The 17,329-nt window shown below is 37.1% G+C and overlaps 2 protein-coding genes across 2 annotated transcripts; both read right to left on the bottom strand.

The window, feature by feature from the left end:
- Window positions 1-11,713: 11,713 nt before the first annotated feature.
- LOC124631633 lies at window positions 11,714-14,168 on the bottom strand. Its single transcript, XM_047166126.1, has 7 exons — window positions 13,682-14,168; window positions 13,300-13,597; window positions 13,097-13,193; window positions 12,868-12,975; window positions 12,317-12,424; window positions 12,102-12,161; window positions 11,714-11,755 (listed from the first exon to the last, which is right to left on the bottom strand). Exons 1-7 carry the CDS (start codon window positions 14,166-14,168, stop codon window positions 11,714-11,716), a joined length of 1,200 nt encoding a protein of 399 aa, XP_047022082.1.
- Window positions 14,169-14,617: 449 nt separating this feature from the next.
- LOC124631630 lies at window positions 14,618-16,821 on the bottom strand. Its single transcript, XM_047166124.1, has 7 exons — window positions 16,195-16,821; window positions 15,799-16,099; window positions 15,623-15,719; window positions 15,435-15,542; window positions 15,018-15,125; window positions 14,746-14,805; window positions 14,618-14,659 (listed from the first exon to the last, which is right to left on the bottom strand). Exons 1-7 carry the CDS (start codon window positions 16,679-16,681, stop codon window positions 14,618-14,620), a joined length of 1,203 nt encoding a protein of 400 aa, XP_047022080.1. The 5' UTR covers window positions 16,682-16,821.
- Between the last annotated feature and the right edge of the window lie 508 nt (window positions 16,822-17,329).

Raw genomic sequence — 17,329 nt, 5'->3', positions numbered from 1 at the left:
TGACGTTCTAGCAAAAGTGGTTCAATCTGATAAGCACTCTCAATTGACGTAAACATCGAAGATCTGGAACACCTGATGTGGAACTTCAAGAGCAATACTATACTTGAAATGAGCCCCCACTCTCTAACTTTTTTGCGTTTTATCTCATTATTATTTTGTATGTCTCTTCCAGACCTCGGGACTACAGAGTTCCGAATTTTTGGGAGGCAAACGTGGGGTCGAAGCCAACACGCTGAAGCCCTTTTGAGACAACTTTAATGAAATGGTGACACAAAACCGACGATTATCCCTTTATACACTATAGAAATGAACCCAAGGACAATCCCCGGTGGACGTCGTTAAAAAAAAGACAATCCCCGGTTCTGTGCTAAACTATTGCTAACTATGGAGGAAAACTACTTGGGCTATTTTGATGGGATGTTAGTGGATGACAATGTATTAGTTACATGTAAAAACGGCAGGTGGAGACTCGCCACCTCACTTACTGGGCCCCCGGGAACCAGTCACTGAATAGCAACAAGAGGGCAACAGGGACATGATCGGCTGAAGGGTGAGGATACCTCGGCGGACTTTAAACGCGGATTACGCGCTCCCTGTGCTTACCATGAGGCACCTACCCTCCGAGCAGGGCTACTAATCCTGCCCTAGCGACTCCACTCTGGACGGCCAAGCCAAGCCAGAGGCGTGAGACCTACCCCCGTCATGGTTCACTCCGACCGGCCGGAGATGGGGGACAGTATACACTCCCTGGAGAACTCAGTATATATAGCCCTGCGGGGTCGCTACTCCTCGTCATCAGCCTCAGATGTCCTGCGGTACCTATATCTCATTATTATTGTCGTTATTATCTCAAGAGCCTTTGTCCCAATTATGTTAGGGTCGACTTCCAGTCACGATGCAACTGAGTACCAGTGTTTTACAAGGAGCGACTGCCTATCTGACCTCCACAACCCGGTTACCCGCTCAACCCAACACCCCTTGGTAAGACTTACTGGCTTCTGACTACCCATAACGACTGCCAAGAATGTCCAATGACAGTCGGAACCTACAGTTTAACATCCCCTCCAAATAACGGTCATTGGTATCCAAAATATGCGTAGAAAGTACATACGAACTTAGAAAAGTTGCATTGGCAGGCACTTGCCAGACCTGCCAGACCTGGAATCAAAGACGCACGCTCATACTTGAGAGATTGGTTCTCTACCCACTAAACCACCACGAATTCCACTAAGTCACCACGACTTTGTCATCTATTTAATGTTTTTTTACGTAATAATACCTACGTGTAATATTTTTGCCACACACAACTTAAATACGAACTAATTAGAATCACTACTTTTATCCCTATGGTCACGTCTATTGCGACTATTCAGATCTTTGATTTTGCTGACCCCATAGTCGCTGGCATAAGGGACAGGATCCGCGTACGAAGTCGCGGGCAGAAGCTAGTTTCGAATAAAATTCAAATGGCGCGCGGGAATTGCAAGCGGTGTGCGGGGGTAGCACCTACGGTCTTTCGGAATTCATTCGCCATGGAAAGTTTTACCGGAGCAGATCTTGGTTTTTGTGTGCGTGAGTTTTATCACAACAATGGGCCAGGCCACAACAGTGCGTTGCGGCGTCGCATCGCAAAAACAACATTGCACAGCTATGCGATTAATATGATATGCGTCGTTGATTTTTGCGATGCGACGCCGCAACGCACTGTTGTGGCCTGGCCCAATGATTCGGCCACCATTGCGCGGCGTAAAGGACATTGTTCAATTTTGGCCTAAGAACCGATGTGAATATAAATTATACTATAATTTTTATTTATTTTTATATTGTTTGAAACATATTTTAGTATTCCACGGACACTTCAAATAAAAAAAATCCAAATAAAAAGTAGGGTCACAATTATTGATGCCTTATAAAATGTTTCCGTCGGCCAGTGCTGCCAGTTTCGGAAGTTTTCGGGATTTCGGTAAATACGGATCGAATTGAGAACCTCCTTTCCGAAGTCGGTTATTAAAATTAGTTGCTAACACTTTATTCATTTAAATACCTAAACTGACTAGCTAGAAAAAAACTAGTATTTGTATAATGTTTTAAGATGGTTTTGAGCGAAATCGCGAATTTCTAGCTTGGCACTCGAGTAGGATTATAGTTTTCGTAATTGGCAACACTGGTGTACTTCAGTCAGTTTGCTAGAAGTCAGTTTGATAGCTTTGCGACTATCGTTTCTTTTGTGATTTTCTATGCGTTTCATGGTTTTATTCTAACAACTTTGGCTTGATTACGGACTCCGATTAGATTGCGTACTTGGTAGACTCGGCTTTGTGTGAAGAACTGGATTTTACTAGCATTTTCGGATATTGCTCTGTCTGTGATCGAATTTAGTTATATTATAATTACAACAATGGATGCAGAATATAGTATATTGTATAAATTGTGGATCTGCTGGAGGTTCTTTGGTATTAGAAAACGAAGATATACTTCGTTGCATACAACAATGGACCGTTCCCCGTATGGTAAGTGGTCTACGAAAGTGTTTTTCTAATTTTGATAAGAATGTTACTACCTACTTATGTTTTCATAAGCACACAATTTCTCGGTTTTCAAATCAATTGCCACAATTGCAAGTTACTTGATATTTACTAATGTTTTTTGTATTTATTATTACAGGTTGAAGCTCATGACCTTATATGTACGACGTGTTGGTCTCAAGCAGTCGAGCATAATAAGATGCAATGCACTGTTGGACGCAATTGTGTACTTTGTAAGAAGCTCCTACCATCAGGCATACTGTTGCAATTGTATCTTTGGGCGTAGAACAGTGGGCTGTTGTGCCCACATAATGACTATAAAAAATATTATCTGGTATTTAAGCTGGGCGAGATACCAAAACTCAATTGAACCCCCTGCTCAGTTCTTAGATAATATATTATTGAGAAATATTGATGATTAAAAACCTTTAATTGAATATAAATATTGTTTTTATTGCACATCCTCGAAAACCTCTTTCATTGTTATTGGTAAACCTTACTTTAACTGTTAAATTATTTTGTGTGGTAATGACATTTTTAGTATGGTCTGTACCTTCTTGGTAATAGACCGCGGGTTCGATTCCCGCCTTATGGCATGTAGATAGCTAGGTAACTTACTAATATAAAAGTAGTATCAATCATTTAAATAAATAATTCTCTATCGTAATAATATCGATATTTTATGAATTGTGGTGAATGGAACTCTTCCATTTTGGATACGTTTTATCACAAATCCAAAGTGGATTCACTATATATTAAGAAACGTAACGTTGAAAGCAAAAGCGTTTAGGTAGTTGTTTTTCATAAAAATTCTAAGCATTTATGAAAACTAGTCACACGCCCCGTCTTCGCACGGTGGCAATATAAAACATTGGTGTTAACCTTCCTCTTGACCTACTCTATATATTAAAAAAAAAATAAAAAAAAATCGCACCCAAATCCATTGCGTAGTTTTAAAGATCTAAAGCATTCATAGGGACAGACAGAAAATGCAACTTTATAAAATGATCATTGTCAAAGAATTATCTTAAACTTGACTATTTACTATCTCTTTTCCTAGTATCTAGTAGAGTAGTCTTTTCCTAGATCTAGAAGAGAACATATAGAGCTGTACATAGTATTGTTGATATTTTGTATAGTGTAGTTTGATAACACTACTCTGATATTTCACGCAAGCTTGGTTATTTTTTATTTATAACCTCAAAATATTAACTTTTTTCGTAATTATTTTAGTTTCCTGAAGTGTCCGTTCGTGAAAACTTATTTCATAGGATTCCATATAATTTTAAGAGTTTATAGAAGTCACTTTCCATTCAAACGGTTCTTAGGCAGAACATGTATGGAGCCGGAACAATGTCCTTTAGAGAGTATCGCAATTTGCGCACGTTTAAAGACTGTCCTAGTGTTCAAGCGGTAAAAAATTGGGTTCAAAAGTTCGGAGACTGGATCTACAATTTTATTTAGTTGAATAAACAACAATCGGGCCGCCCAAGGACATCACTGACGGAAGAAAACATCGACGTAGTGCAAGAGTCAGTTCGTGAAAATCCTACTCAATCCATTCGTAAGCGTTCCAATGCATTAAATACACCCAGATCGACGTTATAGCGCATTTTAAAGAAAGATAAGAAATTACCATCCATACAAAATTCAGTTAATACAGAAATCAAAAGATACGCCGCGCGATGGTGGCCGAATCATTGTTGTGATAAAACTCACGAAAACTCACGCACACAAACATCACGGTCCGCTCCGGTAAGACTTTCCATGGCGCATGAATTCCGAAAGACCGTTGGTGCTACCCCCGCACCCCGCTTGCAATTCCCGCGCGCCATTTGAATTTTATTCGAAATTTAAATTTCAAAGGACTTATGGGACACCCAGTCAGGGGTGACAATCTTAATAGTGGCAAACGAGAAAACGTATCATTATAGGTCTGCAAAATGAAGTGAGACAGTAAATACATTGAGGTCCTTACATGGAAGTGTCATTTTAATTTGGTAGTATTATAATGTAAGATATTAAAGAAACTGAAATATAGATGGCGTTATTTGTAATGACGATGATGCGCGATTGCGTAGTAGTTATGCTTAGGTGTGTAAGAGGGCGCTATCACATCTTTTATTGGTTCTACTCTTACCCTATCTTTTTTTTCAGCTAAAATAAAAAAATAAATAATAAAAATTTTGAGTTGCATATTGAAGCAATTACTAAAATTTAATGTTTATTATCAATTAGCCAGAAATAAAATAAAATTCAAGAATTTATTTTCTACTGGCAACATTAAATCCATTTTCTACATGCAACATTATGCAAAAATTGTCAATCAAACAAATTTGGCTGCCGGTTTGCGCTGAAGTGCTTTTCGGTGTCTTGTTTGTTTTTCCAGATTTTTATCCCTATTAGTGCTTTATCCACCTAAGTCCGTTAAGTTGAGCCTCTGCTCCTTCGGCCGTGTCGATTTTGTGCTTGAGGTGATCGAAATCTTGTGAATTTTGTGCTTGAGATAGGACTCGTTGACCCGTTTTGTGATAATTAATATTTATCATGTCTAATAGAAAGTGTTGTGTTCCCGGATGTACAAATGGCTTAGGTAAGCATTTATCAACATCCTTAAAACAAATAGTCGTCATTTTGTCACGACTCCACTGAATTCTAACTTGTTACCCTTTTTTTCAGACACTACGGGGTATTTACATAAATTCCCTAATCCAGATAAGGATAGGCAGCTATTTAATACATGGGTCTTTCATATTGGTGGTGACATTTTGCAACTTGAAAATAACCATATTTTCAAATACCGCCGCGTCTGTAATGATCATTTCGAACCAAAATATTGGTGCCGGAATAACCGACTTGCCAAAGGAGCTGTACCTACAAAAAACATGCCAGGTTAGTTTTAGTAAAATACCCAAATTAAGGTACCTGTTTACCTTAAAGAGTACCTAAGTCTCAAATTTCTAGAGTTGATGTTAGAAAGAAATAAACAGTCATGTTATTTGAGTTTAAAGTAAACTTTCCAAATCACAAAATGAAAAGCTGCAGTAAGTCTAAAACATCTGAATAGAGATTTCTTTGGAGCCACAATTTCTGTATGTACGCAGTATGTCATACAAGAGTTTCTATATTACATTTCAAAATTTACTATATTTATAATTCATATTATTTTATCGTTGTTTACAGGATTATCTTGCTCGAAATTCAGCATTGAAAAAAGAGCACTAAGACCTCTTCAGATTTCAGGACCGTCTACATCAAAAGGTATATTTTATCATATAGGTACATATAAACAAGCAATTCATTTTTATACATACATACATACATTTACATTACGTATGTACTAGCTTCCACTTGCGGCTTCGTCCGCATGGTGTATTGATAAAAAGTGGCCTATGTCTTAATCCAGGGTATCACCTATCTACATACCAAATTTCAACCAAATCGGTCCAGCCATTTTTGAGTGAAGTTATTTCAAAGATCATTTATTCCTACAAATTAGGCTGAAATTGAGTAACTTGAATGTCACATTTACCAAAAATCCTTTGCTATTTTTAATTTGTTGTAATACTTAAATAGCACTGCATTACACAATTTTGGTACCCTCTTGACTGAATGAATAGGTAATGAATCATAGATCAAATGTTCCAAACATAATATGTGGTATCCATAACGTCTAGTTTTCAAGGTACATGTCAATTATGATTTCTACTACTCTCACTTAGGCATACAAAAAACCATTACCATGTCTGAAATAATTTACTTTTGTATTACTTTGTTTTGTTTAATACTTGTTTCTTTTCAATAATGTCAACATATTTGTGCATAATATGCGGCACCCATGCGGACAGCATATAGTGTAATTGATAGATAGACACTAGCAATAAATGATGTAATAATAACATATACTAATCACTGAATATTATTATTTACAGAACCTGCGCATCTACATATACACTCACAAGGTTCAATTGAAGATGTACAAATGAAAGAGAATCTTGGTGAGTGATCCTACATACAAGCATTTAATCAGCAATTATTTTACACATATTCTGTCCTGGAACTCCTTCATGCGCCCGGATAAAATGTAGCCTCTCTCGATAAATGTGCTAATTTACCTTAAAATCATCTTAAATTGAATTATTTTTGTTGTTCCTGAGTTATAATTTTGCAAACAATTAAAGTAAACTAGCCTCTCTATAAACCTATCCCTTAAGACAAGAGTGATTGATGAAATACAGTTTGTTAAATTACATTTATATGTCATATGCATAAGTCCTAAAATGTTAACATCCTTATCACTACATAGTATAAAACAAAGTCGCTTTTTCTGTCATGTGTCATGTTGTATGTCCCTATGAACGCTCAAATCTTTAAAACTACGCAACGGATTTTGATGCGGTTTTTTGTAATAGGTAGAGTGATTCAAGAGGAAGGTTTTTATGTATAATAACATACATTAAATACTGGGGAAATACTGTTATCCCGTGCGAAGCCGGGGCGGGTCGCTAGTTGATATTATAAACTATATAAAAGAAAAAGTAACTTTGTCTAGTAGTGGGCTGGCTTTAATTAATTCAATATGATTCAAATAATGGTTACTCAATATGAACTGCTACATTCATGATGATGGTAATGATCATCAGCTTAATTGGTTTGTATATAATAGGCACACATTTCTTACCAAATATGTTAATGACCTTTCAGATCCTGTCACTTCAGAATCTCAGTCTGTACACAGTGATAGACAGCCTCATAGTGAAGAAGAAAATGTTGAGGTGGTGAAAGATCTTGGTAAGCAACACAATTGTAATCAAACTTAATAACTTCAAAGCTGAGTTTGCTTGTTACACTCACTATCATGGTTTATTAACTAGGTACTGATTTATAGATTTAATACATATTTCAATCATGGGATACTTTCACACACAACTAGCTTTGATGCTATCTCACTCATATGTACTCTTAAATTCTGCAATTTTTATTCATATGATTCTTATTATTTTTTCAGTGCATCGCAAAGTTAAATGTGTTAGTAAGAAGGCGGTAAAACAGGTTGCTGTTACGAAAACTGAGCGTGCTCTGTATCAGAAAATGCTGCAAGTTGGTGTGAAACTCAGCAAATGCCGTAGCAAGGTTAAAAAGCAGGCAATCAAGATCAAGGCCCTGCAAAATATTACTACAAACCCTCAATTTTTAGAAACTCTAGACAAAATGTCTAGCACATCAAAAATTTTAACTTTGCTGCAGTTCAGGGAGCACAAAAAGGAAAAAAAAGGCCGGCGTTTCACATTAGAGGAAAAAATTGTAGCTTTGACTATCCTCAAGCAAAGCCCAAAAGGATACAGATTCCTGAGGAAAATCTTTATCCTGCCATCACGCCAAATTTTAATAAAATTAATTAATATGGCAGATATAAATGCTGGTATCAATAAAAATTTGATGGCACAAATAAAAAAAGCCACACTTAAAATGAAACCAGAGCACAAATTATGTGTGGTTCTTTTTGACGAAATGTCACTAAAACCGAATGTGGCATACAATGAAAGGAAGGACAGAGTGAGTGGGTTTGTAACCAATGGGCAAGAGACACTGCCTGAGTATGCAGATCATGCGCAGGTATTTATGATAAGAGGACTTATAAAAAATTATAAGCAACCCGTTGCATACACATTTTCTCAGTCTGCCACAAAGGGACCAGAACTGGCAAAACAATTAAAGGCTGTCATCACAGAACTACAAAATGCTGGTCTTAATGTGGTAGCAACAGTGTGCGACCAAGGAACAAATAATGTTAACTGCATTAAATTCTTGTTACAAGAAACAAGAGGTATTCTGTTAAGAAAATCAGAAGAACCTGAGGGAAATATTATTTTAATAAATAAACAGGAAATCATTCCCTTGTATGACCCACCTCACTTAATGAAATGTATAAGAAATAATTTAATAACGAAAAATCTACTATATAAAAAAGACAACAAAATGCTAATGGCAAAGTGGGAACACATAACTGCACTGCACCAAGAAAACCCAGGCTACAAAGGCATAAGACTGGTGCCAAAATTAACAGACTCCCACTGCATTCCCAGTAAAATTCCACGGATGAAAGTTAAATTTGCTACGCAACTATTCAGCCAAACTGTAGCATCAAATATGGGCTACCTAGCAGGTAAATAAACTTTATTACATAATGTTTTCACATTGCATTATTTTATCGATACTTATATATTATAAAGCTGAAGATTTTTTTGTTTGTATGTTTTCTTAACCATGCTAATCTGAAGAACCAATCCAATCACCAAGGTCGATCAGGTCTAATTTGAAATAATCTTTCACCGTTAGATAGCTCATTTATTGAGGAAGACTAAAAGTGACTTTTAATCTGGGTGCGCGAAGTAGCTTTCACGGGATGCGGTAGAACCGCGGGCGGAAGATTGTATAGTAAAAGTTTTCACAAATTAAAAACTGCTCCCAGTTCAGATTTAATAATAACAAGTTTCTTATTGATGACTAGATGCCATAGTAGCCAGTGTATCTGCCTGCCACAGGAGGTCGCGGGTTCGATTCCCGCATAAGTCAAACATTTATGTGTGTGGGTGTTTCTACATATGTACACTATGTTATGTTATTTATAAAATATTTATATTTATATAAGTTCATTTATTGGTTGTCTGCTGTACCCAAATTACAAGCAAGCAATGCTTTGTTTGGGACTAGATTGCGTTGTAAGAACGTGTGAGGAATATTTATTAATATTTTTTTTCTTATTTTTTTGCAGAAAAAGGAATAATCTCTCAAGATGCGCAAAATACAGCGGACGTCATCTTGTTTTTTGACAAACTTTTTGACTCCATTAACGGAAGCTTCGGGAAAAGGAAGCACAGTAAACCACTGCTGGGACCTGCGACGCCGAACTCAATACATCACAAAACATGGATGGAGGCAAAAATATTTTTAAAAAATATGAAATTTGTGAATGTAAAAACCTCGAATGTGGAGTATGTTCCCACCTTAAGTAACTGGGTATGGACACTAGAAGGAATAGAACTGCTTTTAAAAAAAATTGCTGCGAAGTACGGAGTGACATCGGTTTGGTTGCGGCATCTGAATCAGGATCCAATAGAAAATTTTTTTGGATCGATAAGGAGTCAAGGATGCCGCAACGTAAACCCTACTCCAGATGGATTTGAAGCAGCATTTAGCAGCCTTTTAATAAACAGCCTATCTAGTGTCCATGCCCCAGGGACAAATTGTGAGGCAGATAATTGCCACGCTTTGCATGAAGTTCTCATCACAAGCGGGGCCTGCAAAGAACAAATAAATTGTGAGCTCTCTGAGATTCCGGACATTGAATTTACAGCCCTTGAAGACAAAAGCGACCCCCGTATAATTGGGGGGCTACAATATGTTAGCGGTTATTTTATTAAAACCGCTAAGAAGAAAGTCTTCAAGGGTTGTAGTGAATGTAAAAAAAATTTAATGTCCGATCAGGAACACGATTATTTAAAATATAGAGAGTATGCTAATAAAAAATGGCTTTGCAGTCCCAGCGACTCTCTCTTAAATTGTGTTTCGAATCTGCAGGATATAAATTACACAATAATTAAAAAATGTTTGGAAAAAAAATATTTAAAAGATTTCATCAAAACATTAATATTTATACATTTGAAATTCGATTTCATAAAATGTGAAATTCATAAAGAAAAATTAATAGACTTTTTAATCAATATATCCTGCAGATTCTTTATTTACAATTACTGTAAAGATATTAATAAAATATTAATAAATAGGAGAGAGTGTGATGATGATACGGATTCCTATAAGCTAAAAGCGAAAAAATTATACATGAAATGTTTTAAAAGAAAAAAATAAATTATATTAAAGGTTATCAGTGTTTTATTTATTGAAAAACATCTTATAAATATTAAACAAAAAGAAACAAAAATCTACCTAGACCCAGTAACCACTGCTTTATGTAGCTATATGTATATATATTGACAAATAGTTTCTTAAACCTGCGTTCAGAAGGCGCCACTTGTCTTACTTAGTTTGGTAGTCGAGTTGGACCTCTATTTCATAATATAAAAAGTACTCTGTGCACCCAGTATAACATTTATTGTACTGGACAATGCACGTACAACATTTTCAAGTTTAGGCCAATTGCTATGCGATGCATTTTTGCAAACTAAACTTTTTCGAAAAATTCTCCATCGACTCCTTGACTCCTCATTACTCTTTGCAGAAATATGTTGCACTGTTCCAGAAATTCTTACAAACGACCATATAGCGTTAAAGACTATATGTATATGTCTGACAACAAGAAAGGGTATACCTAACCTAGACCTTGATAAACCTAGCCAGAATAGTAGGCAGGTAGCAGGGTTCCACTCGTCTATAAGTGAAGTGCTTACTGCATTAACCATGACCTATGTCAAACAGATTCTAAGTAAACCTTGTCGGCACAGTACAAAGGTCAATACTACTGATTATCTGAATTTATCGGTACAGGGGTAGTACCTAGGTAAGGTAATTGACATGACCAAAGGCTTGTACTAGACTAGACTATTTAGTCACAAAAGCCCTTCAAAAAGTTGTAAAAAAATATGCAACTTATTTGTGGAGTATATAGGTAGATTCTAGTTTAAACAAATATTGATGTAAGATTGAATCTGATTGATGAAGCGAAATGTGGATTTAGTACACTGACGTATATTTTAAAAAGGATATGTACAATGTACATTTAAGTCATCAGGTAAGCACATACAGTACATATGCGACATTCCCAGTGCTGTAGGTACTATTTTTAATTTAATTCATTGATTATTGATCAAAGATACAATTAAGACTATGATACTGCTGTAATTTTTCTCACAATTTACATAGGGTTCTATTATTTTATTAACTGAAAGTTTATTATTAGGAATTAACGGCTTGAATTTAGGCGAAAGGCACGTCCAATAAAAATAATGCATTTTGTTTTCCCCTCTGAACTTGGCTTCTCTAAAATGAACCAAACTTCTCCACTCCATTCAAAATACGATTTAAGTACGTCTTTCTTTAACAATTAAAAAACAAGAAAACGGTGGCAGTTTGAATAGTACTTTATTTATTGTGATGAGAACGTAGGCTTATTATGGAAGCTACTCTCTTCTATCCGGTTATATGTGTAGTTGTGATTCTCTTCTATTAAATTAATACATCACAGAAAATACGGAGTATGATGACTTTACGATCTGAAATAAATAAAACCTGTAAATATAGAGCCAGGATGTTGTTGACTTATAAATATATGAGATGATCTACTGCCTCAGATTGGACATACAACAAATGTAGTTTTCGTAATACCTAGGTAACCTACTCAGCCTTACTTGTGTTGGAGTTGGTTTCCAGTCTAATACGATGCAGCTGAGTTCCAGTGATTTACATAGAGCGACTACCTATCTGACCTCCTCAACCTAGTTACCTGGGCACCCTATCAGGCAACCTCCTTGGTAAAACTGGTTGATACGAGTACCGTTCCACGAGTCTCTATAGAAATACATAAACAATGACCTAGGTCAATCAGAACAGAATACTGACCGTAATAAAGGATTGATATGAAAGTTCTATGTATCCAAGACCCTTGAAGATCACAGGTTGCTGTGAACAGAATTAACATGCATTTATTTGATTATAGAAATAATTACTTGTTTTGTGAAAATTATTGACATAATTATGGCTTGATTTCTAGATCAACAATATTTAATCAACAGGATTTTACAAGGATCCAAAGAATTTCAGGCAGTTAGGTTTACCTGGGCATGCGACATGCACGTAACAACTAATCGTCGCACACGCGTAGAAGACTCTCGCTGGCAGTGCTGCCATCCGGAAAAGTAAACTGCCGTCGGTAGAAACGAAGCCTGAAACATTTCGATTTACCACTTACATAGAAGATAAACAAAGCTGCTAAGATCTCATCATCATCATCATCATCTCAGCCATAGGACGTCCACTGCTGAACATAGGCCTCCCCTTAGATCTCCACAGATACCTGTTGGAGGCGACCTGCATCCAGCGTCTTCCGGCGACCTTTATAAGGTCGTCTGTCCACCTTGTTGGCGGACGTCCTACGCTGCGCTTGCTAGTCCGTGGTCTTCACTCCAGCACTTTTCGACCCCATCGGCCATCTGCTCTGCGAGCAATATGGCCTGCCCATTGCCACATCAACTTGCTAATCGGGTGGGCTATATCGGTGACTTTAGTTCGTCTACGGATCTCCTCCTAAGATCTGCTTATATATAAATGCTCAGGCACAAGAAAAATGTTCATGATAGACACTTTTCTGAGTTTCATAAGGTGTTACCTCTACAGTGACGTCCCCGGCGTTCCACATGAAGAAGCCAGTACTGGTGATGACGGTGCACGCAGTCGCCACCGTGCCGAACATGTTCACAAACGTGCGCTCCGAAGTCTTTGCAAAACAGGAAACATTAGTATGAACAAGTATACCTACTTCCTAAGATGTTAGATGTTCGTCGCGATCGTAAGATGTTTTTTTATTTGCAGCTAATGAGTAGTTTGTGTGTACTTACGACCATCTGCGCCATTAAAACAATCAGCAGCAAGATGTTGAAGATGATCTGTCCGCTGAAGACTCCTCGACACACATCTTGTGTATCCTCAGCACAACTGAAATAAAATCACCAAATCTTATTTTTCCCTTTAGACTACTCACAGTCTTCAGGGTGTAGGTATGGATCAGTAAAATGAACACAAAGTAATAGAATTTCTATACCTCAACGTTTCCGAATGGAGTTTAATCCCAAGTTTTAAACCTGCCTCATATTTCTCTTCTTTCTCCTTCTGGCTCAAATCACTCTCAAATAATTCAGGAAGGCTGAGGAAGTAACTCTGCAGATTTTTGAACTGATAGCGGAGGCTTATAGTCAAGGGGATAACGAGCATGTAAACCGCAACCATTTTGGTCAAGAAGATCCACCAGGTTACGAAGGCCAGTACTCTGACCACGTCAGCTAAGATAGATCTGTCCTGAACATCTGGGTATGCAGTTATTAAAGTGGTAAACGTCGCACCTAAAAATGTAAAAAATGCTTTAGTTAAGTACATATAGAGTTCTTTTTAGCTTAACAACGACTATTATGTTCTTTGTGCCATACCATGTCGTAAGACGTCCCAAATAGTTTCGATGGCAAACATGATCATCGTTATGGTACAGCTGGTCATGAAAGCGAGCACGTAGGTGAGGGATCGCGCAATCATCTGCTTCTCCACTTCAGGGTCATTGTAGTCCCTCTTCAATGCCACCGCCTGGCTGTACATCACCAGCCTCACCTTCTTCTTGAGCTTCGACACCATCACGCAAAATGAGCACAGCAATGGATGGGATATCGCAAAAACCATCAAGTTAAATTTCTGCTTGTCCGTTAAATTATGTTGCGTGAAGAATGCACCAAATTCCATCACCAGAAGCAGATATACCAGCAAATTGTTAAAAAGGGAAATCTTGTCGTAGATTTTGACAAATCTTTTGGATAATTTTAGATCCTCTACCCAGAAATTAGGCAGACCAAATATATAGATTGCGAAGTTCATTTTATAGAAGAAGTCTGTGGTCTTGCTACGTGTGTACGTGGTGGTCTCCATTGTAAGAATTTCAAAAGCGAATGAGCTTTGTCTCCATATGGTAAGACACACACCTATTCAAAGGTTCCTTTAATTACATTATTGATATGCAGCAGTGAGTCGTTGGCTGTAATTACTTCCAATGAAAGGAAAATTATGAAAATCTTTGACCTGCCTTACTGTAGAACGGAGTGCCTACTTAAACAAGATTATCAAAAGAAGTAATTTATTCGAAACGGGGTGTTTTAGAGTACCTAGGTATCAGGCTCATCCGAAATTAGTTGAAGTTGAAGCCCGCTTCACACAATTACTATTAAATAAAATGATGATTAATATATTATGGCTTTTGCTTATTTTTTAAGTGAATTGAAACACAATATCATTTTAATTAATTTATTTTTCGTAAAATTAAATATAAGAAATAATATTACTTATGAGGTAAAGATTACTTACTTGTGGCATCGAGTAAACTAATACAGCACTGAAAACACTGAATATGATGTCTTCACGAGCTGAAATTAATATAACAGTAACTTAGTCCTCGAATCTATCTATGTATATCCAAAATATTGATATATATATTTTTTCGTCTACTCACCGTTATATAGGACTGATACGAAAGCTCTAAATACCCAAGACCTTTGAGCACAACGGGTTGCTGTGAACATAATTAAAAAAAAATTGAATGTCTACAAATAAGCATAGGTACTAATATTGGTATACTAAGCAGATACGATGTGTATGTGCATCTCGCTCACTCATATGTTGTATCGCATTGTGTGAAGGTGTCATTGCATGGCAGTATCCATCGAAATCACACGACTTCTTGTTTCTGTACCATCTACCCGAAAACATATCAAGATATTTTACTTGGGAATGTGCCATGGCGACAACAACTAGTTTGCGCAGGCGCACCGCAGCCGGCCCCCGGCAGTGATGCCAGCCAGAGAAGTATATCGCTGTCGGAAGACGAGAAGCCTGAAACACCATCACACCATTGTTAGAATTGTATGATAGTATCCGTCCGTAGCAATACAGTTTTTTTAACGAACTGGACATTTGCCTGTTAGGTACAAAATACTTCGTTTGTAGGGCCTTATGTACCCTATGTACACACTTATATATACAGACCTATTTACTCATCACAAAGGTCTATCATCGGTTGAAATGGTATCGGTAGTTCAAACAATTCAATCAAGCATCTTCAGCTAATTATTCTAATGGACATGCTCACAAAGATCCGCTGATTACATTTGTACTAATTAAAATATCTAAAATTATCGTAACCTCAACGGTGACGTCTCCCGCATTGCACATGTAGAAGCCAGTGCTGATGAGCACGGCGCTGGCAGTCGCCACCGTGGCGAATATGTTCACCAGCGTGCGCTCCGAATTCTTGAAAAAGAAAACACAAGCAAGAAAGAAAATATATTATGTCTTGTTAGCACTATTTGCCTGAGATGTTGGATACTTACGGTCATCTGGTAAAGTAGTACAGTCAAAAGAAGAACGTTGAAAATGATCTGACCGCTGAAAACGCCTCGACACACGGCTTGTATTGAGTTGGCACACCTGCAAATATAATTGTCATAATTTTTAAACAGCTATGAGTAATAATTTTATCCAGATAAACAGACATGCTTGTACGTACTTCAACGATTCCGAATGAAGTTTAATCCCAACTTTTAAACCTGCCTCATACTTATCTTCTTTCTCCGTTTGACTCAAATATTTTCTCTCAAATATATCGGCTAAGCTGGAGAAGTAGCTCTGCAGGTTCTTGAACTGATAGCCGAGGCAGGTCGTCAGAGTGATCACCAGAATGAACACCGCAAACACTCTGGTGACCATAATCCACCACACTATGTAGCAGAAAACTCTGACTACATCAGCCAGGACGGATTTATCCTTCACGTCCGGGTATGCAGTAATTATTGTGGTGAAGGTACCTCCTTGAAAAAGTAAAATCTTATAGAAAATATGTACACAGTAATGTACCATGTATCAAACTGATTCGGAGACAGGGGCAGTATGTAATATCTCTTACCGTGTCTTACGATGTCTAGACAAGCTTTAACCACAAACATGACCATAGCACTCAGACAGCTGATCAACAAAGCAGACAGGTAGGTGAGGGAACTTGCAATCATTTGCTTCTCTACCTCGGGGTCATTGTACTCCCTCTTCAACCCTACCGCTAGGCTGTAAATCACCAGCCTTATCTTCTTCTTGAGCCTCGACATCATCACGCTGAACAAACACAACATCGGATGGGATATCGCGAAAATTATCAGGTCCGATTTCTGCTTCTCACTCAAATTATTTTGCGTGAAGAATGAACCATATTCGAAGATTATAAGCAGCCATATTAAGATATCATTGAAAATTGAAAAATAATAATAGAACTTAACAAATCTTTTGGATAACTTTAGATCTTCTATCCAAAAGTTGGGTTGACCGAATATGAAAATTAAAAAGTTAGTTTTGTAGAAAAAGTCTGTAGTCCTGCTTCGTGTGTACGTTGTCGTCTCCATTTTGTGAATTTGGGCAATGAAGACTAGATTTGGCTTTATATACTAACAGAAGCACTACGTACACATGCATTTCAGTTAATTTCACTATTATTATGTAGAGTGAATTATAACAGTTTTCGTAATCACTCCCAATCAAAGGGTTAAGAGTTATTAAAATCTTTAATCCTGCGTTATTAGCGTAGGTCAGTAACTTGTACATAATTTTCATTGACTTTACCCTTTTAAGGTTCACGGTCACCTTGATACTTGTTCATTTTGCAAGCTATATCTGCAGTTAGCTAGTAATTTCTTTCCCAAAAGTCTGAGATAATGGGAACTGTAGAGGTAGCTAAATTAAAAGGTAGTGGAATTTTATTCCTCATAATTCTTTCAACGAATAGCCTGGAAGTTTTCCCAGCTGCGTCCTTAAGAATACATTGTTGTTAATGCCACTACTAGTATCATTAGCTGCCCTTTGACTATTCCCATTAATTATAATAAGGAGTGCAAACATTCGCACATTCGTTGTTAGCTATTGTTGTTTCTTTATAACTACTTAATGCTAACAAATAATAAATTATTAATTGCTTTTCTATACACCATGTTTCTCTTTTTATGCGTTTTACAGATTTTCGACATCAGATTTTACATGATTTTTTAGTTAGTCAT

The sequence above is a fragment of the Helicoverpa zea genome, chromosome 7 (genome assembly GCF_022581195.2).
Source record: "Helicoverpa zea isolate HzStark_Cry1AcR chromosome 7, ilHelZeax1.1, whole genome shotgun sequence".
In the NCBI taxonomy this organism is placed as follows: Eukaryota; Metazoa; Arthropoda; class Insecta; order Lepidoptera; family Noctuidae; genus Helicoverpa; species Helicoverpa zea.
Note: the sequence above shows the minus strand (reverse complement) of the source record. Positions and strands in the feature narration are given on the sequence as shown.